A 17,999-nucleotide genomic window follows, 5' to 3' on the forward strand; every position below is an offset into this window, starting at 1 on the left:
GTGATGTCAATCTCAAAGGTTTTAAATGCCCAGACTCATCTGACCTTGCCCCAACAATCAGCACCATGGGATCTTCTAAGCAGTTGTCTAGAAAACTGAAACTGAAAATAGTTGACGCTCACAAAGCTGGAGAAGGCTATAGGAAGATAGCAAAGTGTTTTCAGATGTCAATATCCTCTGTTCGGAATGTAATTAAGAAATGGCAGTCATCAGTAACAGTGGAAGTTAAAGCAAGATCTGGAAGACCACGAAAAATATCAGACAGAGCAGCTCGCAGGATTGTGAGAAAAACAATTAAAAACCCACGTTTGACTGCACGATCCCTCCAGAAAGATCTGGCAGGCACTGGAGTGGTGGTACACTATTCCACTATAAAGAGATACTTGTACAAATATGGTCTTCGTGGAAGAGTCATCAGAAGAAAACCTCTTCTACGTCCTCACCACAAAAATCCGCGTTTGAACTTTGCAAATGAACATATATACAAGCCTGATGCATTTTGGAAACAAGTTCTGTGGACCGATGAGGTTAAAATTGGAACTTTTTGGCTGGAATGAGCAAAGGTACGTTTGGAGAAGAAGGGACACAGAATTTAATGAAAAGAACCTCTGTCTAACTGTTAAGCATGGGGGTGGATCAATCATGCTTTGGGGTTGTATTGCAGCCAGTGGCACAGGGAACATCTCACGAGTAGAAGGAAAAATGGATTCAATAAAATTTCAGCAATTTTTGGATGGTAACTTGATGCCATCTGTGAAAAAGCTGAAGTTAAAGAGGTTGTGAACCCATATATATATATTTTTTGTAACCTGAAAGAGAAACACATAATGAGCTAGTATGCATCGCATACTAGCTCATTATGAAATACTTACCTTAGAACGAGCCCCCGCCGCGCAGCCCGCTTACCTGTATGACGGGCGACATGTCCAGTCGCCCGTCTTCCGGGATCGCGGCATCCGGCCATCTGATTGGCTGGAGCCGCGGTGACGTCACTCCCGCGCATGCGCACGGGAGCCGACGGTCACGGCACGGGAATCTGAAGGAACGGCACCAGCTGCCGTTCCTTCAGAGCGCATGCGCCAGTGACGTCACTGGCTGCATGTAAGGTAAATATCTCCTAAACGGTACATGTTTAGGAGATATTTACAGTACCTATAGGTAAGCCTTATCATAGGCTTACCTATAGGTAAAAGTGTCAGAGGAGGGTTTACTTCCTCTTTAAAGAGAGGATGGCTTCTACAAATGGATAACGATTCTAACTAAACACACCTCGAAATCCATGGGGGATTACATCAAGAGGCGTAAACTGCAGGTTTTGCCATGGCCTTCACAATCTCCTGACCTCAACATAATTGAAAATCTATGGATAGACCTTAAAAGAGCAGTGCGTGACAGACAGCCCAGAAATCTCAAAGAACTGGAAGACTTTTGTAAGGAAGAATGGCAAAGATACCTCAAACAAAAATTGAAAGACTCTTGGCTGGCTACAAAAAGCGTTTACAAGCTGTGATACTTGCCAAAGGGGGCAGTACAAGATATTAACTCTGCAGGGTGCCCAAACTTTTGCAGACGCCATTTTTTTGTTTTCTGTTATTTTGAAAGTGTAAATGATGGAAATAAAATCTAGCTTTTGTTGACAGATTATAAGAATGTCTAATCTGTAATTTGATGCCTTTTGGAGATTTTTCCATCTTTCCTTGGCTTCTTTATGCACATTAATACAAATTTTTACCTGGGGTGCCCAAACTTTCGACCACCACTGTATGTCGCGGCCAACCTAGCACGGAGCTGAGGTCTGCATGCGCTCACTGGCCAGACTGGGAGGATCGTAAAGATCTAGAATATGCAGTCCATCGCCCAGTCCAGCAATTGATTGTAATTCTCACAGAAACAGAAAATAATAAAAAGAGGGAAAAAAAAATAGTTAAAAAAAAAAAATATGCTAGGACCAGAGATCCCAGCAAGGAACTGTGTCCTTACTCCTGACTAGGCAGAAAAAAACTGAATGCCCATAGCAGTAAGTGGGAGTATACCCCCTGGGACTGCCCCATAGGTGTGGTAAAGCTTTTTCCTGCCTAGTGTCCTACTCCTGTAGGGGGCAGCATACCCAATGATCAAGAAGATTCTGGAGCTGTGTCCGTCAATGAAGGAAAGCGAAATATACATTGATAAGCACGCATGGCATCTCTGCCAGTGTCAAGTATATAAATATGTATCTACCCTCACCATCTACTTTTGTTTTAGTTTCTAAAGTGGCGAGATCATGTGTCCCCGCCTCTGGAGTGGTAGGTGCAGAGGCCATTTTAGAGGGCTTGGTATGTAAACTTGAACCCTTAACCACTTGCCGACTGCCGCACAACTATATACTGCGGCGGTCAGCCCCTCCTGGGCAGAGTGACATACCGGTACATCACTCGCCCACGAGCCTCTAGGGGGCAAGCGCGCCGCCGGAGGCGTGCTCCCGCCCCCGCTCGTTCCCTGACATCCCCGCGCGAGTGACCGGTGGCTCCGCCGGCCACTCGCGATCTCCCGCTGGAGAGGGAGAAAGGCAGACGGCTGATGTAAACAAAGCCGCCTGTCATTATCCCTGATGTACACTAACTGCAGAGACTATACGATCCTGCTATGTATCTACCCTCACCATCTACTTTTGTTTTAGTTTCTAAAGTGGCGAGATCATGTGTCCCCGCCTCTGGAGTGGTAGGTGCAGAGGCCATTTTAGAGGGCTTGGTATGTAAACTTGAACCCTTAACCACTTGCCGACTGCCGCACAACTATATACTGCGGCGGTCAGCCCCTCCTGGGCAGAGTGACATACCGGTACATCACTCGCCCACGAGCCTCTAGGGGGCAAGCGCGCCGCCGGAGGCGTGCTCCCGCCCCCGCTCGTTCCCTGACATCCCCGCGCGAGTGACCGGTGGCTCCGCCGGCCACTCGCGATCTCCCGCTGGAGAGGGAGAAAGGCAGACGGCTGATGTAAACAAAGCCGCCTGTCATTATCCCTGATGTACACTAACTGCAGAGACTATACGATCCTGCTATGTAGGATCGTATGTCTCTGTGGTTACATCACAAGCCACGCCCCCCCCACAGTTAGAATCACGCCCCTAGGGATACATTTAACCCACTGATCACCAATAAAGTTAACCCCTTCCCTGCCAGTGTCATTTTTACAGTAACAGTGAATATGTATAGCACTGATTACTGTAGTAATGTCACTAGTACCCCCAAAAGTGTAAAAAATGTCAGTCAGGGGCCCAATTTGTCCGCCGCAATGTCGCAGTCCTGCAATAAAAAGAAAAAAAAAAAAAACGCAGATCGCCGCCATTAGTAGTTAAAAAAAAAAAAAAAAAAACAATAAAAATGACATAAATCTTTCCCGTAGTTAGTAAACGCAATAACTTTTGTGCAAACCAATCAAAATACGATTATTGCGATTTTTAGTTTACCAAAAATATTTCGCAGAAAACAAATTGGCCTAAAATGTTAAAAAATTTTGATTTTTACATTTTTTTGGGGAATTTCATATAAAAAAAATGTGAAAAATATTGTTATTTTTTCAAAATTGTCGCTCTTTTTTTGTTTATAGCGCAAAAAGTAAAAATCGCACAGGTGATCAAATACCACCAAAATAAAGCTCTGTTTGTGGGGAACAAAAGGACATCAATTTAATTTGGGTACAGCGTCACACGACCGGGCAATTGTCCGTTACAGTCACGCAGTGCCGAATCGCAAAATAGGCCCTGGTCTTTGAGCAGCCAAATCCTCCGGGGCTTAAGTGGTTAAGGGCTGTAGAAAGTGATAACGATGTCTTATTTTGTTGCGTTTTCCCACTATTTTGGGATGGATTATGTGCAAACTGCTCCAACTCAGCTGGCGTTTCCTTGCTTTTATCTTTATCTTTTACGATTACTACTGCTGTGTCTCCCTTTTTTTGTCATGGTTCTTGAGCGTGTTTCCAGTTAAAAAAAAAAAAAAAAGGACAACTTATCTGCTAATTCAGGAGTTTAACCACTTAAGGACCAGGCCTATTTCTGACACTTGTTGTTTACAAGTTAAAATCAGTATTTTTTGCTAGAAAATGACACAGCACACTCCACCGTTGCCAAACACCAGTGGGCCAGGGCACCGCTTCCCCAAATGTCTCCCACTGCCTTCCCTGCATTAAACTCTGCCACCTCCCCAGAACACGTATCTTTCCAGGGTGAGGTAGCCCAGGTGAGCTATGCACGCCCACTCACATTGGCGTCAGGCCATGCCCCCAACAGAGCTCAATTTTAAATTAAAATCATTTATGAAGGCATTTAAAAGGTCTCTAATGCCTAAGAATGGGCAGCAGGCTGCAGAAAAGGATTTCTGCTTTCAGCGTGAGAACAGTAGTCTTCACCTTCTTTACCAACCATTCTCACATCCTTGGCCGCCACTGGCGATCTTTCAAAAGCCTGAAAGCAGTGAGAATTAAAATGTAAATTAATGCTCACCGCTGAATGGCTCTGCATACGTTTAATTTTACCTTAATTGGGATTTAAAGCTGGAGTCACACATTTGCTTTGTAAAACATGCTCTAATGGGCTAAAGTGTGTTAAAATGCAAATTTAATAAAATACACCTCCAAGCACATCAATGCTTCATAGTGTGCATTGACAAGCATCAATGTGAGCATTACACTGCATGCATTTTTAAGCAAAAGTGTGAATTCAGACAAACAATAGATGTTTTGGTTGCCATACTTATCAGTGCAAGCAGTTCGAATTTCCACACAGCACGTCATAAGTTGAAATATACATATTCTTCAGCAGCCACAAAGGATTAAGGGATTAAGCTAAAAAGGTATCCAGAAACATGTAGAAAAGTACATTTGCTGAGGACCTGGGAGAAAGGCAGGTGGGAAAAATTTTGATGCCTTTTAGATGTATGTTTCCTGGACATTGGCCTAGGAGAATACAAGTGGAAAGGGATGCCAGTGGTGCCTTCTATGATATATTTCCATATACAGAGAACCCAGTGTCTGGAATCAGTTTATCTTTTTTTTTTTAATAAATTTGTTTCTATTTTTAGTTTACTGGTCCTTTAATAAAAACAATAATGCAGTGGGGCAAAGTGCAGTATATTCTGGCACAAGAGAAGAAAAAAGGATTACTTGTTACCTGATGCAACGTGGCATCAAACAGCTTGCAGACTTCATTGCTTGTAGTCGAAAAGGTCATCCCAGCATCCTGCCAAGCCTGTACAGTAAAGAACACAGAACTATGTACAAATAATGTTACACGTTTGAGTTAAAGCCTAAGTTTGATCTGTATATATTTTGCCCTTCGTGCCACTTCCCCCCCATTAACATGTTAATAACATTTTAAATAAAACCTATTTTTATTTCATACAGGGCTGCTGTTAGAAATCACAGGGCCCCATACAGTCTACCTGACAGCCCCCTCCCCCCCAGCTGAAAGTGAGGACATAGATTTATCAGCCCCTTTCTCTGCAACCTCAGCTGCACGGATGAATAAATAGGAAGTGCTCTGAGGCATTCATCAGTGATGAATGGACACAGGAGTGATTGGTACAAATCGTTCACTGCATTCATTCAGTAAAGGAAGGGGCCTGTAAATTACATATTAACTGGACCCTTCCCCTGCTTTCCATTCTAAAACATCCATCTGTGCATCTGCAGCAGTGGCCAGCGGGAGAGAAGAGAAGGGAAGCCAGCAGCACTGTGAGGGAAAGGGGCACAGGACAGCAGATGGAAGCGGCCCATGTACTAGAACCAAACCCCCTACAGTGCAGCTGGAGGGAGGTAGGAGGAGAGAAGCTAGCATCGCTGCAGGGGGAGGCATAGGAGGATCTGTGTCTGCACTAAGACAGTACAGCCGGTCCTCCTACTCAGCAGGTGCCTGGGCCCCCCTTTTGAACGGATGGGGCCCAGGCCCAGTACCGGAGGGCTGGCTGTACAGCCTTATCAGCGGCCCTGATTACATACCTTATTTTAGACCCAGTTTCCTACAAACACCACAGCACCCTGCCTCAGTACTATTTTCAAGAGCCCTCAACCCTAATGCAGGCAATAGGCTGGCCTTTAGGAGGCGCTATGCAAACATCAAAGTGCCTTGATGGGTGGATGCAAGTCTGGAGGAGTGGGTTTTGCTAGTCAGGCTGTATGTGCCAACAGACCACCCTATATCACCCCCTCATGTAATGTAGAGAGCCCATTCACATTGAGGCGACACGACTTTGGGGGGCGACCTGTGAAGTCGCGTGCACCGCGACTTCGGCGCGACTTGCAGAGACTCAACATAATGGAAGTCTATGCAAGTCGTTCCAAGGTCACCCCAAAGTAGTACAGGACCCTTTTTCTAAGTCGGAGCGACTTGTGTCGCTCCTATTAGAACAGGTCCTGTACTACTCAATGGACTGCGACATACCGCGACTTGTCAGGCTGACAAGTCGCCTGACAAGTCGCGCTAATGTGAATGGGCTCTGAACCTCAAGGATTGTAAGAACTGCAATCTAGTGAATGAAAGGGACAGACCAGCAAAAGTCAGGCTGGGGGGAAGGCTAGATAATGCTGGATGTCCTAGAAATGAATTCCTGCCGCTTCTAATGCACAGTGTGAAAAACTCACACCGTGCAGTGATATCAGAGTAAGCAATTGCAGTACATGGATTTTGCAAGACTGAAGGGAAGGCTGAAGTTCATGAAAATTAGACTTACCGGTAACTTGTTTTCCAATAGTCTTTCAGGACAGCACCTTAGAGAGATGGCTCCTCCCTCTCCACAACAGGAAACACCCCATCCACCAGATTTTAAAAGGAGGCTCAATGCCAACCAAAACATCAAAGGACTCGAAATTGCCAACCAAACTTACAAAATAGCTGCATTCGCAGATGACATCCTTCTATTCCTCAAAGAACCTCTTATCTCTATTCCGAACCTCCTCAAAGACTTCCAACTCTTCAATCACATCTCAAATCTCAAAATAAACTTCAATAAATCCCAGGCCCTAAACATCACTCTCCCTGATTCCGTTATTAGAAATTGTAAAGCTAACTTTCCATTTAAGTGGGACCCTAACGCGATCAAATACCTGGGTATTTACCTCCCCTCCAAGCTTTCAGACCTATTCAAAATTAACTACATACCCATCCAGAGATCAATAACAGAAGATCTCAAGAGATGGAACAACATCTTTCTTTCATGGTTCGGAAGAGCAGCACTGCTGAAAATGAATGTCTTACCCCGTATACTTTATATTTTTCAAGCAGCCCCTATTGCCATCCCTCCTTCCTTTTTCAAACAAATGAAATCCCTCTGTACTAATTTCCTCTGGAGCCAGAAAAGATCCAGGATCAGCTATGATCAACTGACCAAACCCAAACATAAAGGGGGAATTAACCTCCCAAATATCCAATACTACTATTGGGCTTGCCACTTGGCGAGAATTGTGGATTGGAATATCCACACACAGACGAAAGACTGGATAGCACTAGAATCATCTTTTAGCCAACTGAACCTCAGCTCCACTCCCTGGATTCTTCCCAAACATATCCCGACCTCTCTAAAAACACACCCACTTATCGGTCCGACCCTGAAATGTTTCTCTAGTATAGCCGCTAACAACCCGGCCTTCCCTCACGATGAGGATCTTTCCCAGATTTTACAAAACTGGCCCCACTCACAATTCAAAGCTCTACACCTCCTGGAAAACAACACCCTGATTGATCTCCAAAAACTGGCTAACCTAATGACTAATAAAATGTTCCCTAGCCAGCTCCACCTACGTATGATTAATTGGCTGAAACGAAATGACCAAAAAAATCAACTCTCTCGGCCACTATCCAGCCTGGAATCCTTATGTAACCAGACATCTCCCCAGAAACACGTGATCTCTACCATACACAACATGTTTTTTGAAAACACCTCACCTAAAACCCTCAAGGCCTGCAGCAAGTGGGAACGCGACTTAGACACACATTTCTCGGAGAAAGACTGGGAAAAAATCCTTACAATTGCACATAAAGGGTCCATCAACGTAACCACGCAAGAAAACAACTTTAAAATAATTTCCAGATGGTACAGGACCCCGAGTGTTCTCCACCACTATAACGCTAGTTTACCAGACACATGTTGGAGATGTTCTCAGGAAAAGGGCTCCATGCTCCACATCTGGTGGGATTGCCACCTCATTCAACCCTTTTGGTCCAAGGTACACCAGATTATAAAACAAATCTCTTCTGTTGACATAGAATACACCCCGGCCCATATGCTCCTTCATCATTCCAAGGTCCCTTTAAAAACATATAGGAAAACACTTCCCATGCACCTAATTAATGCAGCCAAGCTTTGCATCCCAGTTCATTGGAGATCAAGAATTCCCCCCACGATATCAGAATGGTTTAAGAGAATTGACAGGATTGCAGATATGGAGGAGATAATACACTCTACAAATGACACCCCTTCCAGGTTCTACGAAACTTGGGCGGGTTGGCTACTTTTCCGCTCATCCAATCTCTATGCTGAACATATTAACCCAAATCAACCTGCCCAGGTGTAAAAATCCTAACTGGTATTCCCTTTTTTTTTCTCATTCACCAACCCGGGATCCGTATATTCTAAGATCTTCCAAATCACGCCAAGACAGGAATCTCCCTCCCTACACAAGGGCAGTCAAGGGATTTTCCCAGTAAAATAATCGGAAGATCCACTCCTTCTAGTACTACATGATAATTTAAAATCTTTTTCTTATACGATCTCCCCCCCTTTGCATACCCTTTCCAGCCCCACCTTCCCCCCTACCTCCCCATTGTCTTCCCATCCAAAACTCCCCTCATCTCCACCCTTCTTTGTCTATTTAATTTATCCCAAACCAGATCGGCTAACATTGATACCATTGCTTTACTGATTATGGACGTTAGTCCACGCTTATCCACAGTTCTCATACAAAATGTGTTAAGTTATAAAATGTTTTTGATATTTTGTTTGAAGCAATGTAACTTGTTTATGCGCTGCGTCGCATTCTCTTTACCATTGTCACTATTTGAAGTCTTCATGTTTTGCCTATATTTCCTCAATAAAAACTTTTATGGAAAAAGAGATTCTGAGGAAATGGCCTTTTTTAGGAATATTCCCAAAGCTGCTATTTGCACCTTGAGGGTACTTACTGCCAAACCCTTTACTGCACCCTCCTGTAGAAACTCCAAAATTGAAACTATACTGTCCAATTTTAGATCTTTTGATTCACACCAGATATTATACGTTTTCCAAACCTTTGCATATATATCCATTGCAACCTTTTTCCTACTGGAAAGTAGAGTAGCAATTACTGCGTCTGAAAGTCCTTTCCTTTTTAGCAGTTGCTCCTCAGATACCAGGCGGTGAGCTTTAGCTTTTCCACTTCTGGATGACAGACTGGACCTTGAAGCAGTAAGTCCTGACAAAGAGGGAGCTGAAATGCAGGTTTGGCTGTCAGTTGAAGGACAGTTGAGAACCAAACCCTTTTGGGCCAATATGGAGTGATCAGGATCACTGAGGCTCTTTCCGTTTGGTTCTTTCTCAGCACCAGCGGAATCAGTTGGAAGGGAGGGAAGGCATACCCCAAACTGAACTTCCAGGGATGTGCTAGAGAATCCACTCCCAGAGAGTTGTCGTTTCTGTGGAGTGAGAAGTAAAGTGGAAGTTTTGCGTTTTCTTTTATTGCAAACAGATCCTCTTCTGGTCTTCCCCAAGTCTTGATTATCAACATAAAGACTTCTGGATTTAAGCTCCACTCTGCTTCTCGGATCTTCTGTCTGCTCAGATAATCCGCCACATTGTTTAGTGTACCTTTTAAATGGATTGCTGACAAGGAAAGCAACTGACTTTCCGCCCACTGTAGAATTTCTGTTGCCAATAGCTGTAGGGCTTTGCTTCTTGTGCCCCCTTGCTTGTTTAGATATGCCACTGTAGTGGCGTTGTCTGAAATTACTTGTACATGAGTCCCCTGAAGGTTTTGAGAAAAGGCCTCTAGGGCCCGGCTTTCAACTCCTTCCAGTTTGAGGATTTTGTTGTCTCAATCAGAGACCAAATCCCCTGTGCCAGGTTTTGGTTCCAGTGGGCTCCCCACCCCCATCTGCTGTCATCCGTTGTTAATCTTTGGTCTGCCGGGAAGGTCCAGGCCAATCCCTGAGACAGGATTATTTGGTTTCTCCACCACCAGAGGGATCTTTTGATCTTGGTGGGGATTTTTACCTTTAACTCCAAAGTCTCTGGATTGTGATCCCAGATTCTGAGGAGGAAATATTGTAGTGGCCGAAAATGAAGCCTTGCCCATTGGATGGCTGGTATTGATGCAGTCAGGTTTCATAGAACTGACATGATCTCTCTGATTGACCACAACTGATTTGTTTGCAGCCTTGCTACCATATTTTGGATCTTGACCTGTTTGTCTTCGGGTAAGAAGATTCTTTGTTCCACTGAGCATATCTGAAACCCTAGGAACTGAACCCGCTGAGCCGGTGTGAGGTTCGACTTCTGGACATTCACTAGATGACCTCTGGCTTGGTGCAGATCCTCTTGAAGCTTTTCTTTGGAAGGGGCAAAGAAAAGTAGGTCATCCAAGTATGGTACCACAGAGATTCCCTGAAGGCGGAGGGGCGCTAGGCACTCTGCCATCATCTTTTGTAAAAATACGTGGGGCAGATGATAGGCCGAAAGGAAGAGCTTTGAATTGAATGTGAAGCATTTCCTTCCCCAGATTTACCGTCAACCTTAGGAATCTCTGCGAATGAGGGGCTATAGGGATATGCAGGTAAGCATCCCTTAAGTCTATTGATGCCATAAAGCATCCTTTGGTTAACAGAGTTCTGACTGTCAGAATTGAGTCCATCCGAAACTTCTTGTACAGAACTGACCTGTTTAGTGGCTTCAGATTTAGGATAAGACGGAAATCCCCCGATGGTTTCTTTATCAAAAATATGTGGGAATAAAACCCTTGATGTTGTTCCTCCACTGGTACTGGACAGACAACTCCCTGTCGTCTCAGGTCCTTTAGTAGGTCCATCATAGCCAGGGCTTTTGCTGCATCTCTTGGGAGGTTTGTGACGAAGAACCTTTCGGGCGGTGTCTCCGAAAACTCTATTTGGTAGCCTTGGGACAGCATATCTAGAATATATTGGTTTTCTGTTATGGCTGCCCAATAGGGGAGGAATTCCCTCAATCTTCCTTCCACCAGCAATGTCGTGTCATTGCGTTTTGCTGGTTGACGCAGGAGGATGGAAGAGAACAATTCCTTTTCCTTTAGGTCTTTGCATTGACCAATTTTTCCTCCTCTCCTGGGGTCTTCTATCCTGCTGAGCTTTTTGAGGTCGAAAAAGCTTTTTAGTTGGCTGTTTTCTCTTAATGGGAAAAGACCTCTTTTTATCTGCTGTTTTATCTAGAACAGAATCCAACTCAGGACTGAATAGGAGATCCCCTTTGAATGGGATGCCACACAGTTTGTTCTTAGAAGCTGCATCTCCAGGCCATGTCTTCAACCAAAGAGCTCTTCTGGCCGAGTTGGTTAATGCTGCAGACCTTGCCGTTATCTTCACGGACTCTGCTGAAGCATCTGCAATAAATGCTATAGCCGTTTAGAGAGTGGAGAAAGAATCCAAAACCTCTTGCTTAGGGGAATCTGCCGTAATGTGTGCCTTTAACTGGCTAAGCCAGTACTCCAGATTCCTGGAAACACAGGTAACTGCCATGGCAGGTTTAAGATTCCCCATGATGGATTGCCAGGATCTCTTAAGTTGCTGGTCCATCTTCTTATCCATGGGATCCCTCAGGACTCCCATGTCTTCAAATGCTAGGTCAGTTGACCTAAAAACCTGGGAGAAGGCTGCATCAATCTTTGGCATCTTATTCCAGGGGGCCCCTGGGTCCTCATCAAAGGGAAACCACCTTTTAAAGGCTTTAGGGAAGAAGGTTTTTCTCTCTGGATCAGCCCACTCATTTTTGATAGCATCAGAGATGGTCTGATGCACTGGAAAGGTACAACCCTTAGGCTCGTCCAGGCCCGCATACATTTTATCATGCAGGGATAGTTCCTTCCTGTCTTCCTCTAGACCCAGGGTGATATAAACTGCCTTTAAGAGACAATCCACCTGTTCCAAGGACAGTTTATATTTAGAGGGCCTATTTTGTGTCCCTTCCTCCTCTTCTTCCTCTGAATCCTCTTTGGAATGTGAGGGGGAATGATCTCCTTGTGTGGGAGGAACCCCTTCTGTTCCCACCGAAGGAACCAATTGTGAACCCTGAGAAGAATGTGAGGCTGATGGCTGACTCAGGGCAGGATCCTGCAGGGATGACCGAAAGGATTGAATGGTAGCATCCAGTTCCTTTCTTACAGATGCGACTAAATCGCCACATCCTGCATATGCTTCTTCTTTGATTAAGGCATCAATATATCCCTGGCAAAGTGTCTTTTTCCAGAGTTCGGACAACTTTGCTTTGCATGAGGGACATTTCCTCTTGATAACTATTTCAGAGCTTCTAGCCTGGAAGACATAAAATAAAACATACACATTCTTCTTAATGAGTCAGCCTGATTCTCAGGACCACCAAGGTGCACTGGAAGACATTAAGGTAAGCCCCATGTGCCCTGACAGGCCCCCAGCCACCGGGGGGATAGAAAAAAAGGATGGAGAGAGACCCCACCCACAGTAAGATAGGCAATAACAGAGTTACCCTTTACCTGGGCCTTACTGGTGCCTGTCCCACTCGCTGTTGAAGCTGAATCCATCTGCTTGGCAGCGGTATCGCCGTGGCTTTCGGTACCGGTTCCGGAGACCAAAAGCACACCTGCACTGGACCAGAACCGGAATAGGCACCAGCTTGCTCCTCCCCTCTTCCCCTGCGTCGGCGGAAATTACGCCACACGCCCCCTGACGAACGCCGCCCCTCCCGGAAACCTCGCTTCCGGGTCCTGGACGAGTGCCACTCGATCCGGGAAAGCGGCGGCAAATTTGAAAGTAGTAGTGGTGAGAAAAAAATAAAAAAGTACTGCACCGCCAGCCTGAAATGCCATCCAAGGGTTGCGCTCTGCGGGGTCCTGACTCAGCCTAGAGCACTGAAGGGGAAGAAGGAGCCCATGCACTGCAGTCGGTCGCGTGAATGGGAGGAACCAAAAGTCTCCAATTTAAGGTAAGGTGGACGTAGGAAGCCCGGTCTCTCAGGTAGCACCTTAACCACTTTACTACCAGTCACGTAACCTCTACGTCAGCAGACTTTGCGGGGTTATACCGGGATGATGCCTCTAGCTAGAGGCATCATCCCGGTACCGTTGTTTGAAGCCGACGGTCGGCTTTCCGTCGGTAACGATCGATGCGGCTCGGGAGCCGCTCGATCGTTACCCGGGGGGGCGGGAGGGGACGTCCCCCCCCTCCCGCCGCCTTCCGCGGCTTTGCTCGGGGCTACCGCCCCACCGGGAGCCCCGAGCACCCAGCCGGCACGTCCGCCGGCTGGATGGAGTCCCGATGAATGCCAGAAACGGCATCGATCGGGTCTCCGATGACGTAACCCGGAGGCGGCGTCCATGACGTCACTTCCGGGTTACTGTGCTGCAAAAGGCGGAAGATTTGAAAAACGGCTGTATGCAAAAATGCCGTTTTCGGCGTTTTGCATACAGGGAAGTGTAGTGGAGGGGTCTAGGGTCTTTTAGACCCTCGATCCCTCCATAAAGTGTACCTGTCACGACATATTGCTGTCACCAGGGATGTTTACATTGCTTGTGACAGCAATAAAAGTGATCAGATTTTTTTTTTTTTTAAAAACCTGTAATAAAGTTTAAAAAAAAAGAAAAAATAAATAGGAAAAAAAAAAAAAAAAAATGTAGCCGTCCCCGTCACCGTTAGCTCGCGCACAAAAAAAAACGTATACGCAAGTCGAGCCGCAAATGAAATCGCTGTTCAAACCACACATGTGAGGTATCGCCGCGATCGCCAGAGCGTGGGCAATAATTAAAAAAAAAGAGCTACACACTAACTCTAAACTGGTAACCGTTAAATAAATTTAAAGCGTCGCAGATTGAGATCTCTATTGACCGTAGTTTGTCGCCATCCCACGGGGGGGCGCAATTTTAAACCGTAACATGTTTGGTATCTATTTACTCGGCGTGACATCATCTTTCACAATATAACGATTAACAATATAACTATTTAACTATAAATATTAATAAATATTTAACTTGTGAACAAAAAGTGTCCGAAATAGGGCTGGGGCTAAAGTGGTTAAGAGCCCAGACTCCCCACAGAGGTGTTCCTCGGCCGGAGGAAACACAAAAACTGATGAATGGTGGGAGAAGCCTCCTTTTAAAATCTGGTGGATGGGGTGTTTCCTGTTGAGGAGAGGGAGGAGCCATCTCTCTAAGGTGCTGTCCTGAAAGACGTTTTAGGGAAAAAACATTCCTAAAGGCATACCTACCCATATTAACAATGCCTATTTTATGAATGTATTAGCAGGAGGCAAGGAGCAACCAAACCAGAATTGATCTTTAGCTGATTTAGCACTTGCCGCCCGCCCGCAATGTACTGCAGGTGAGCAGCGGCTGTAGGCAAAGCGACATACCCATACGCCGCTACCTATTTCCGGGTTTAGAGCATGCGCATGACCACGTGTCAGTGTCTCCTGGCCAATGATTTATAGCTGGGACCGGTTGATCATCTGGGTGCAATCACAGCTCAGAGCTCTGTGTTGGTAAACACAGAGCTCTGAACAAAGAGAGCGATCTGTCAGTTCTCACCTCTAAAAGCAGGGATGAGAAACTGAGAGATTCTTAGTAAAAGCAGCACACTGTACAAACATTACAGATTGTTAGTCACATTTTTAACCCCTTGATTGCCCTAGATGTTAACCCCTTCCCAGCCAGTGTCATTAGTTCAGTGACAGTGTATAGTATTATCACTGGTCACTGTATTAATGTCAGTGGCAGTAAGTCAGTCCCCCCCCCAGCGTCAGTTAGTGTCAGATTGACAGTCTTGCTGATCGCTGCCATTAGTAGTATAAAAAAAATTAAAATATTCCAGTATATATACTATTGTTTGTAGGCCCAATAACTTTCACGTAAACCATCAATATACACTTATTGGGATTTTTTAGAAAATATCCTAAAAAAGAATTGGATAATTAAAATTTTTTTTTTTCACTTACCTTGTTTTTAATGAAAATATACTTACCTTCCTTCCTCTTCCTCCCTCTTCGGCCGCGGCCCGCTCCGTCACTTCCTGCTTGCATTGACTCCTGGGAGATGAACGTCATCGATCCCAGGAATCAATGCGCCTGCACCGGCCCTGCTTGTCACTTCCGGTGCAGGCGCGTCATCCCTGCACAGCTTCTGGGTATGCCCAGAAGCTGTTTAGCAGGGAATGACACGTCTGAACCGGAAGTGACGAGCAGGGCTGGTGCAGGGCATTCTGGGACTACGACATCACCGAAGAGGACGCTCCGGCTTCAGCTGCCCACACCTGAGATGGCAGCGCTGGACAAGACATTTTCAAGGTAAGTATTTCTTCTAAAAGGTAAGTGAAAAAGGGGACAGTTCAGAGGCTATCGTTCCTTAAATGCACTAGCCCTGACTGTCCCGGGGGTATTTTTAGGTAAAAAAAAAATTTTCAGGGTGGAACTCCGCTTTAATAAGCACTTCCCCACTATCCCACCAGCCTTGCTCAGCTTGCTTAGCCAAATGGTGTATGCAGGGAACGTCTAGGGATGGAATTCATCCCTCTATCCCCACCTTGAGCATCAGCTTCTATCGCTGCTCAAGGTAAAGCCAGCAATTACCATCCACTTTCCAAACACGGGATGGGTGCTAGTGCAGCTCCCTGCTGTACATGCACAAGTGAAAAGTCTGGATGGCTGCACTCTTCTTCTTCAGAGGAACACTTTACTTATTCAAAAACAGACCATAAAAGCAGCTCAATAGTACAAAAGTACACACGGGGGAGAGACAGGTAAAACACGTTTCACACTTGCTGTGCTTCCTCCAGACCTAAACTGCCCCTGATTGATGCATCTGTTAGCCATACACGAGTGCAGCATATCAATCCGAGGGCAAGTTGTCTCTTACAATGTTTCTACTAAATTCATAACAAGCAGAAATCTGTAACAATACAATGAGCAGAAAAATAACCTACTTAATGTGGGCAAGGCGCCAGGACCGGATGGCTTTACACTCCCCTACTATACGACCTTCCTTCCACTTCTCGGCCCCCCACTGGTTGGCCTTGCTCAACCTCCTGGGTTCCATTGACTCTGCTTTCCCGCGGGACTCCCTCCGTGCCCACATTTCTCTTATACCGAAAGAGGGGAAGGATCCCTCCCTTTGCAGTAGCTACCGCCCGATTTCCCTACTGAATATGGATCTGAAGGTCTTCGCCAAGATCCTGGCAAACCACCTCGGGCCGTACATGACTCGCCTGATTCACTTGGACCAGGTGGGTTTCATTCCTACCTGGGAGGCCCGCGACAACACCACCAAGGTTCTGAACCTCATCCATGTTGTGCGTCCAACACCCGATGTGTCTTTCTCAATACGGATGCGGAAAAGGCCTTCGACCATGTCAGTTGGCGGTTCATGACAGCCACATTGCGGTCTATAGGTCTTGGATCAACCATGCTATCTTGGATTGGGCAACTCTACTCTAGTCCCACAGCGCAGGTGAAATGCAACGGTGTCCTCTCTGACCCTTTCTCTATTACTAATGGCACTCACCAGTGGTGCCCTCTTTCCCCCTTACTCTTAGCACTCTCTTTAGAACCTTTCCTCAGCAGGGTGAGAGCCAACCCTGACATCACGGGACTTACGATTGGTGATGTAGAATGTAAAGTTTCCGCCTATGCTGATGACATGATGTTCTCCATTTCCAATCCGGTCGTTTCTGCTCCCAACCTTCTTAAGGAACTGGAGTTTTACGGTACTTATGCCAACCTCAAGATCAATTTTAGTAAGGCTATGGGGGTTGCTTTCTCGCCTTCCCTACTCACTTGCATATCCTCCTCCTTACCTTTCCGCTGGACTCGGACAGCACTTACCTACCTGGGCACCCGCATAGCTCCAGATATCTCAAAACTCTACGATCTTAACTTTACTCCGCTGATGGCCATGATACGACAGCTTCTTACTTCTTGGTCAGGCGGCATGCACTCATGGTTCGGGAGGTGCAACCTTCTTAAAATGTCGGTGCTTCCCAAGGTATTGTACTTGCTACAAGCACTCCCGATCAAATTACCATCCGCTTTTTTCAAACAACTTCACTCCCTGTTTATACGCTTTATCTGGCCTACGGGCTCGCCACGTTTGTCCGTTCGCTCTTAACTCTTCCCAAACAGTATGGGGGTTTGGCCTTACCCGATGTGACTAAATATTACCAGGCGACGCATCTTGGACGCCTGTTAGACTGGCGTAGACATGCAACCGTAAACTTTGGGAACAATTTGAGCAGGCGGTATTCCCCCTGGGGGGTGCTCTGTGGTGCAGGGAAAATTGCCCGCCCTCTTTTAAATCCACCCTACGATTGGGGTAACCCTTTCGGTGGTGGCCGCGCTCTCCTCTAATTCTTCCGTCTCCACAACCACCTCCCCCTGGTTCCCAATTTTAGGAAATCCGGCCTTCCCGCCGGGCGTATCAGACCGAGCATTTCAGCCTCTAATACGCCGCAATCGGAGCTCGGTGTCTCACTTTCTGTGTCCTGGGGGCTGGCCCTCCATCGAGGCGTTGATGGACCCCGCTGGTCGTTTTGTCCTAAGCTTCTGGCCAGCGGCCCAGCTCCACCATTTTCTTCAATCCCTGCCCGCACTGGACCTTTTCAAATCGGGAACTCATCCCTTATGAAGTTTTATGTGACGGGGAGGAGGACCTACCCCACACATTATCGCAGACTTACTGTCTCCTGGTGTCCCCAGAGGAGGATTTTACCCCTCCCTTTCTATGTAAATGGGAACGGGACCTTCAGTTGACACTTACGCAGAAGCTGAACCTGTGCACCATTGCACTGAAA

General features: G+C 46.1%; 2 protein-coding genes across 3 annotated transcripts in view; one reads left to right on the top strand and one right to left on the bottom strand.

Annotated features, from left to right (window-relative positions):
- DNM1L (dynamin 1 like) overlaps positions 1-17,999 on the top strand; it is a 497,546-nt gene that overhangs the window by 245,264 nt on the left and 234,283 nt on the right. The gene's annotated exons all lie outside the window — the stretch shown is intronic.
- TTC38 (tetratricopeptide repeat domain 38) overlaps positions 1-17,999 on the bottom strand; it is a 97,944-nt gene that overhangs the window by 68,090 nt on the left and 11,855 nt on the right. For both annotated transcript variants that reach the window (XM_082256174.1, XM_082256173.1), the window contains exon 2: positions 5,148-5,225. In XM_082256174.1, the coding sequence (XP_082112300.1) occupies positions 5,148-5,225 (78 nt within the window). The remainder of the gene's footprint in view (positions 1-5,147; positions 5,226-17,999) is intronic.

Source organism: Pelophylax lessonae (assembly GCF_965119305.1).
Source record: "Pelophylax lessonae genome assembly, chromosome: 4".
Lineage (NCBI taxonomy): Eukaryota > Metazoa > Chordata > Amphibia > Anura > Ranidae > Pelophylax > Pelophylax lessonae.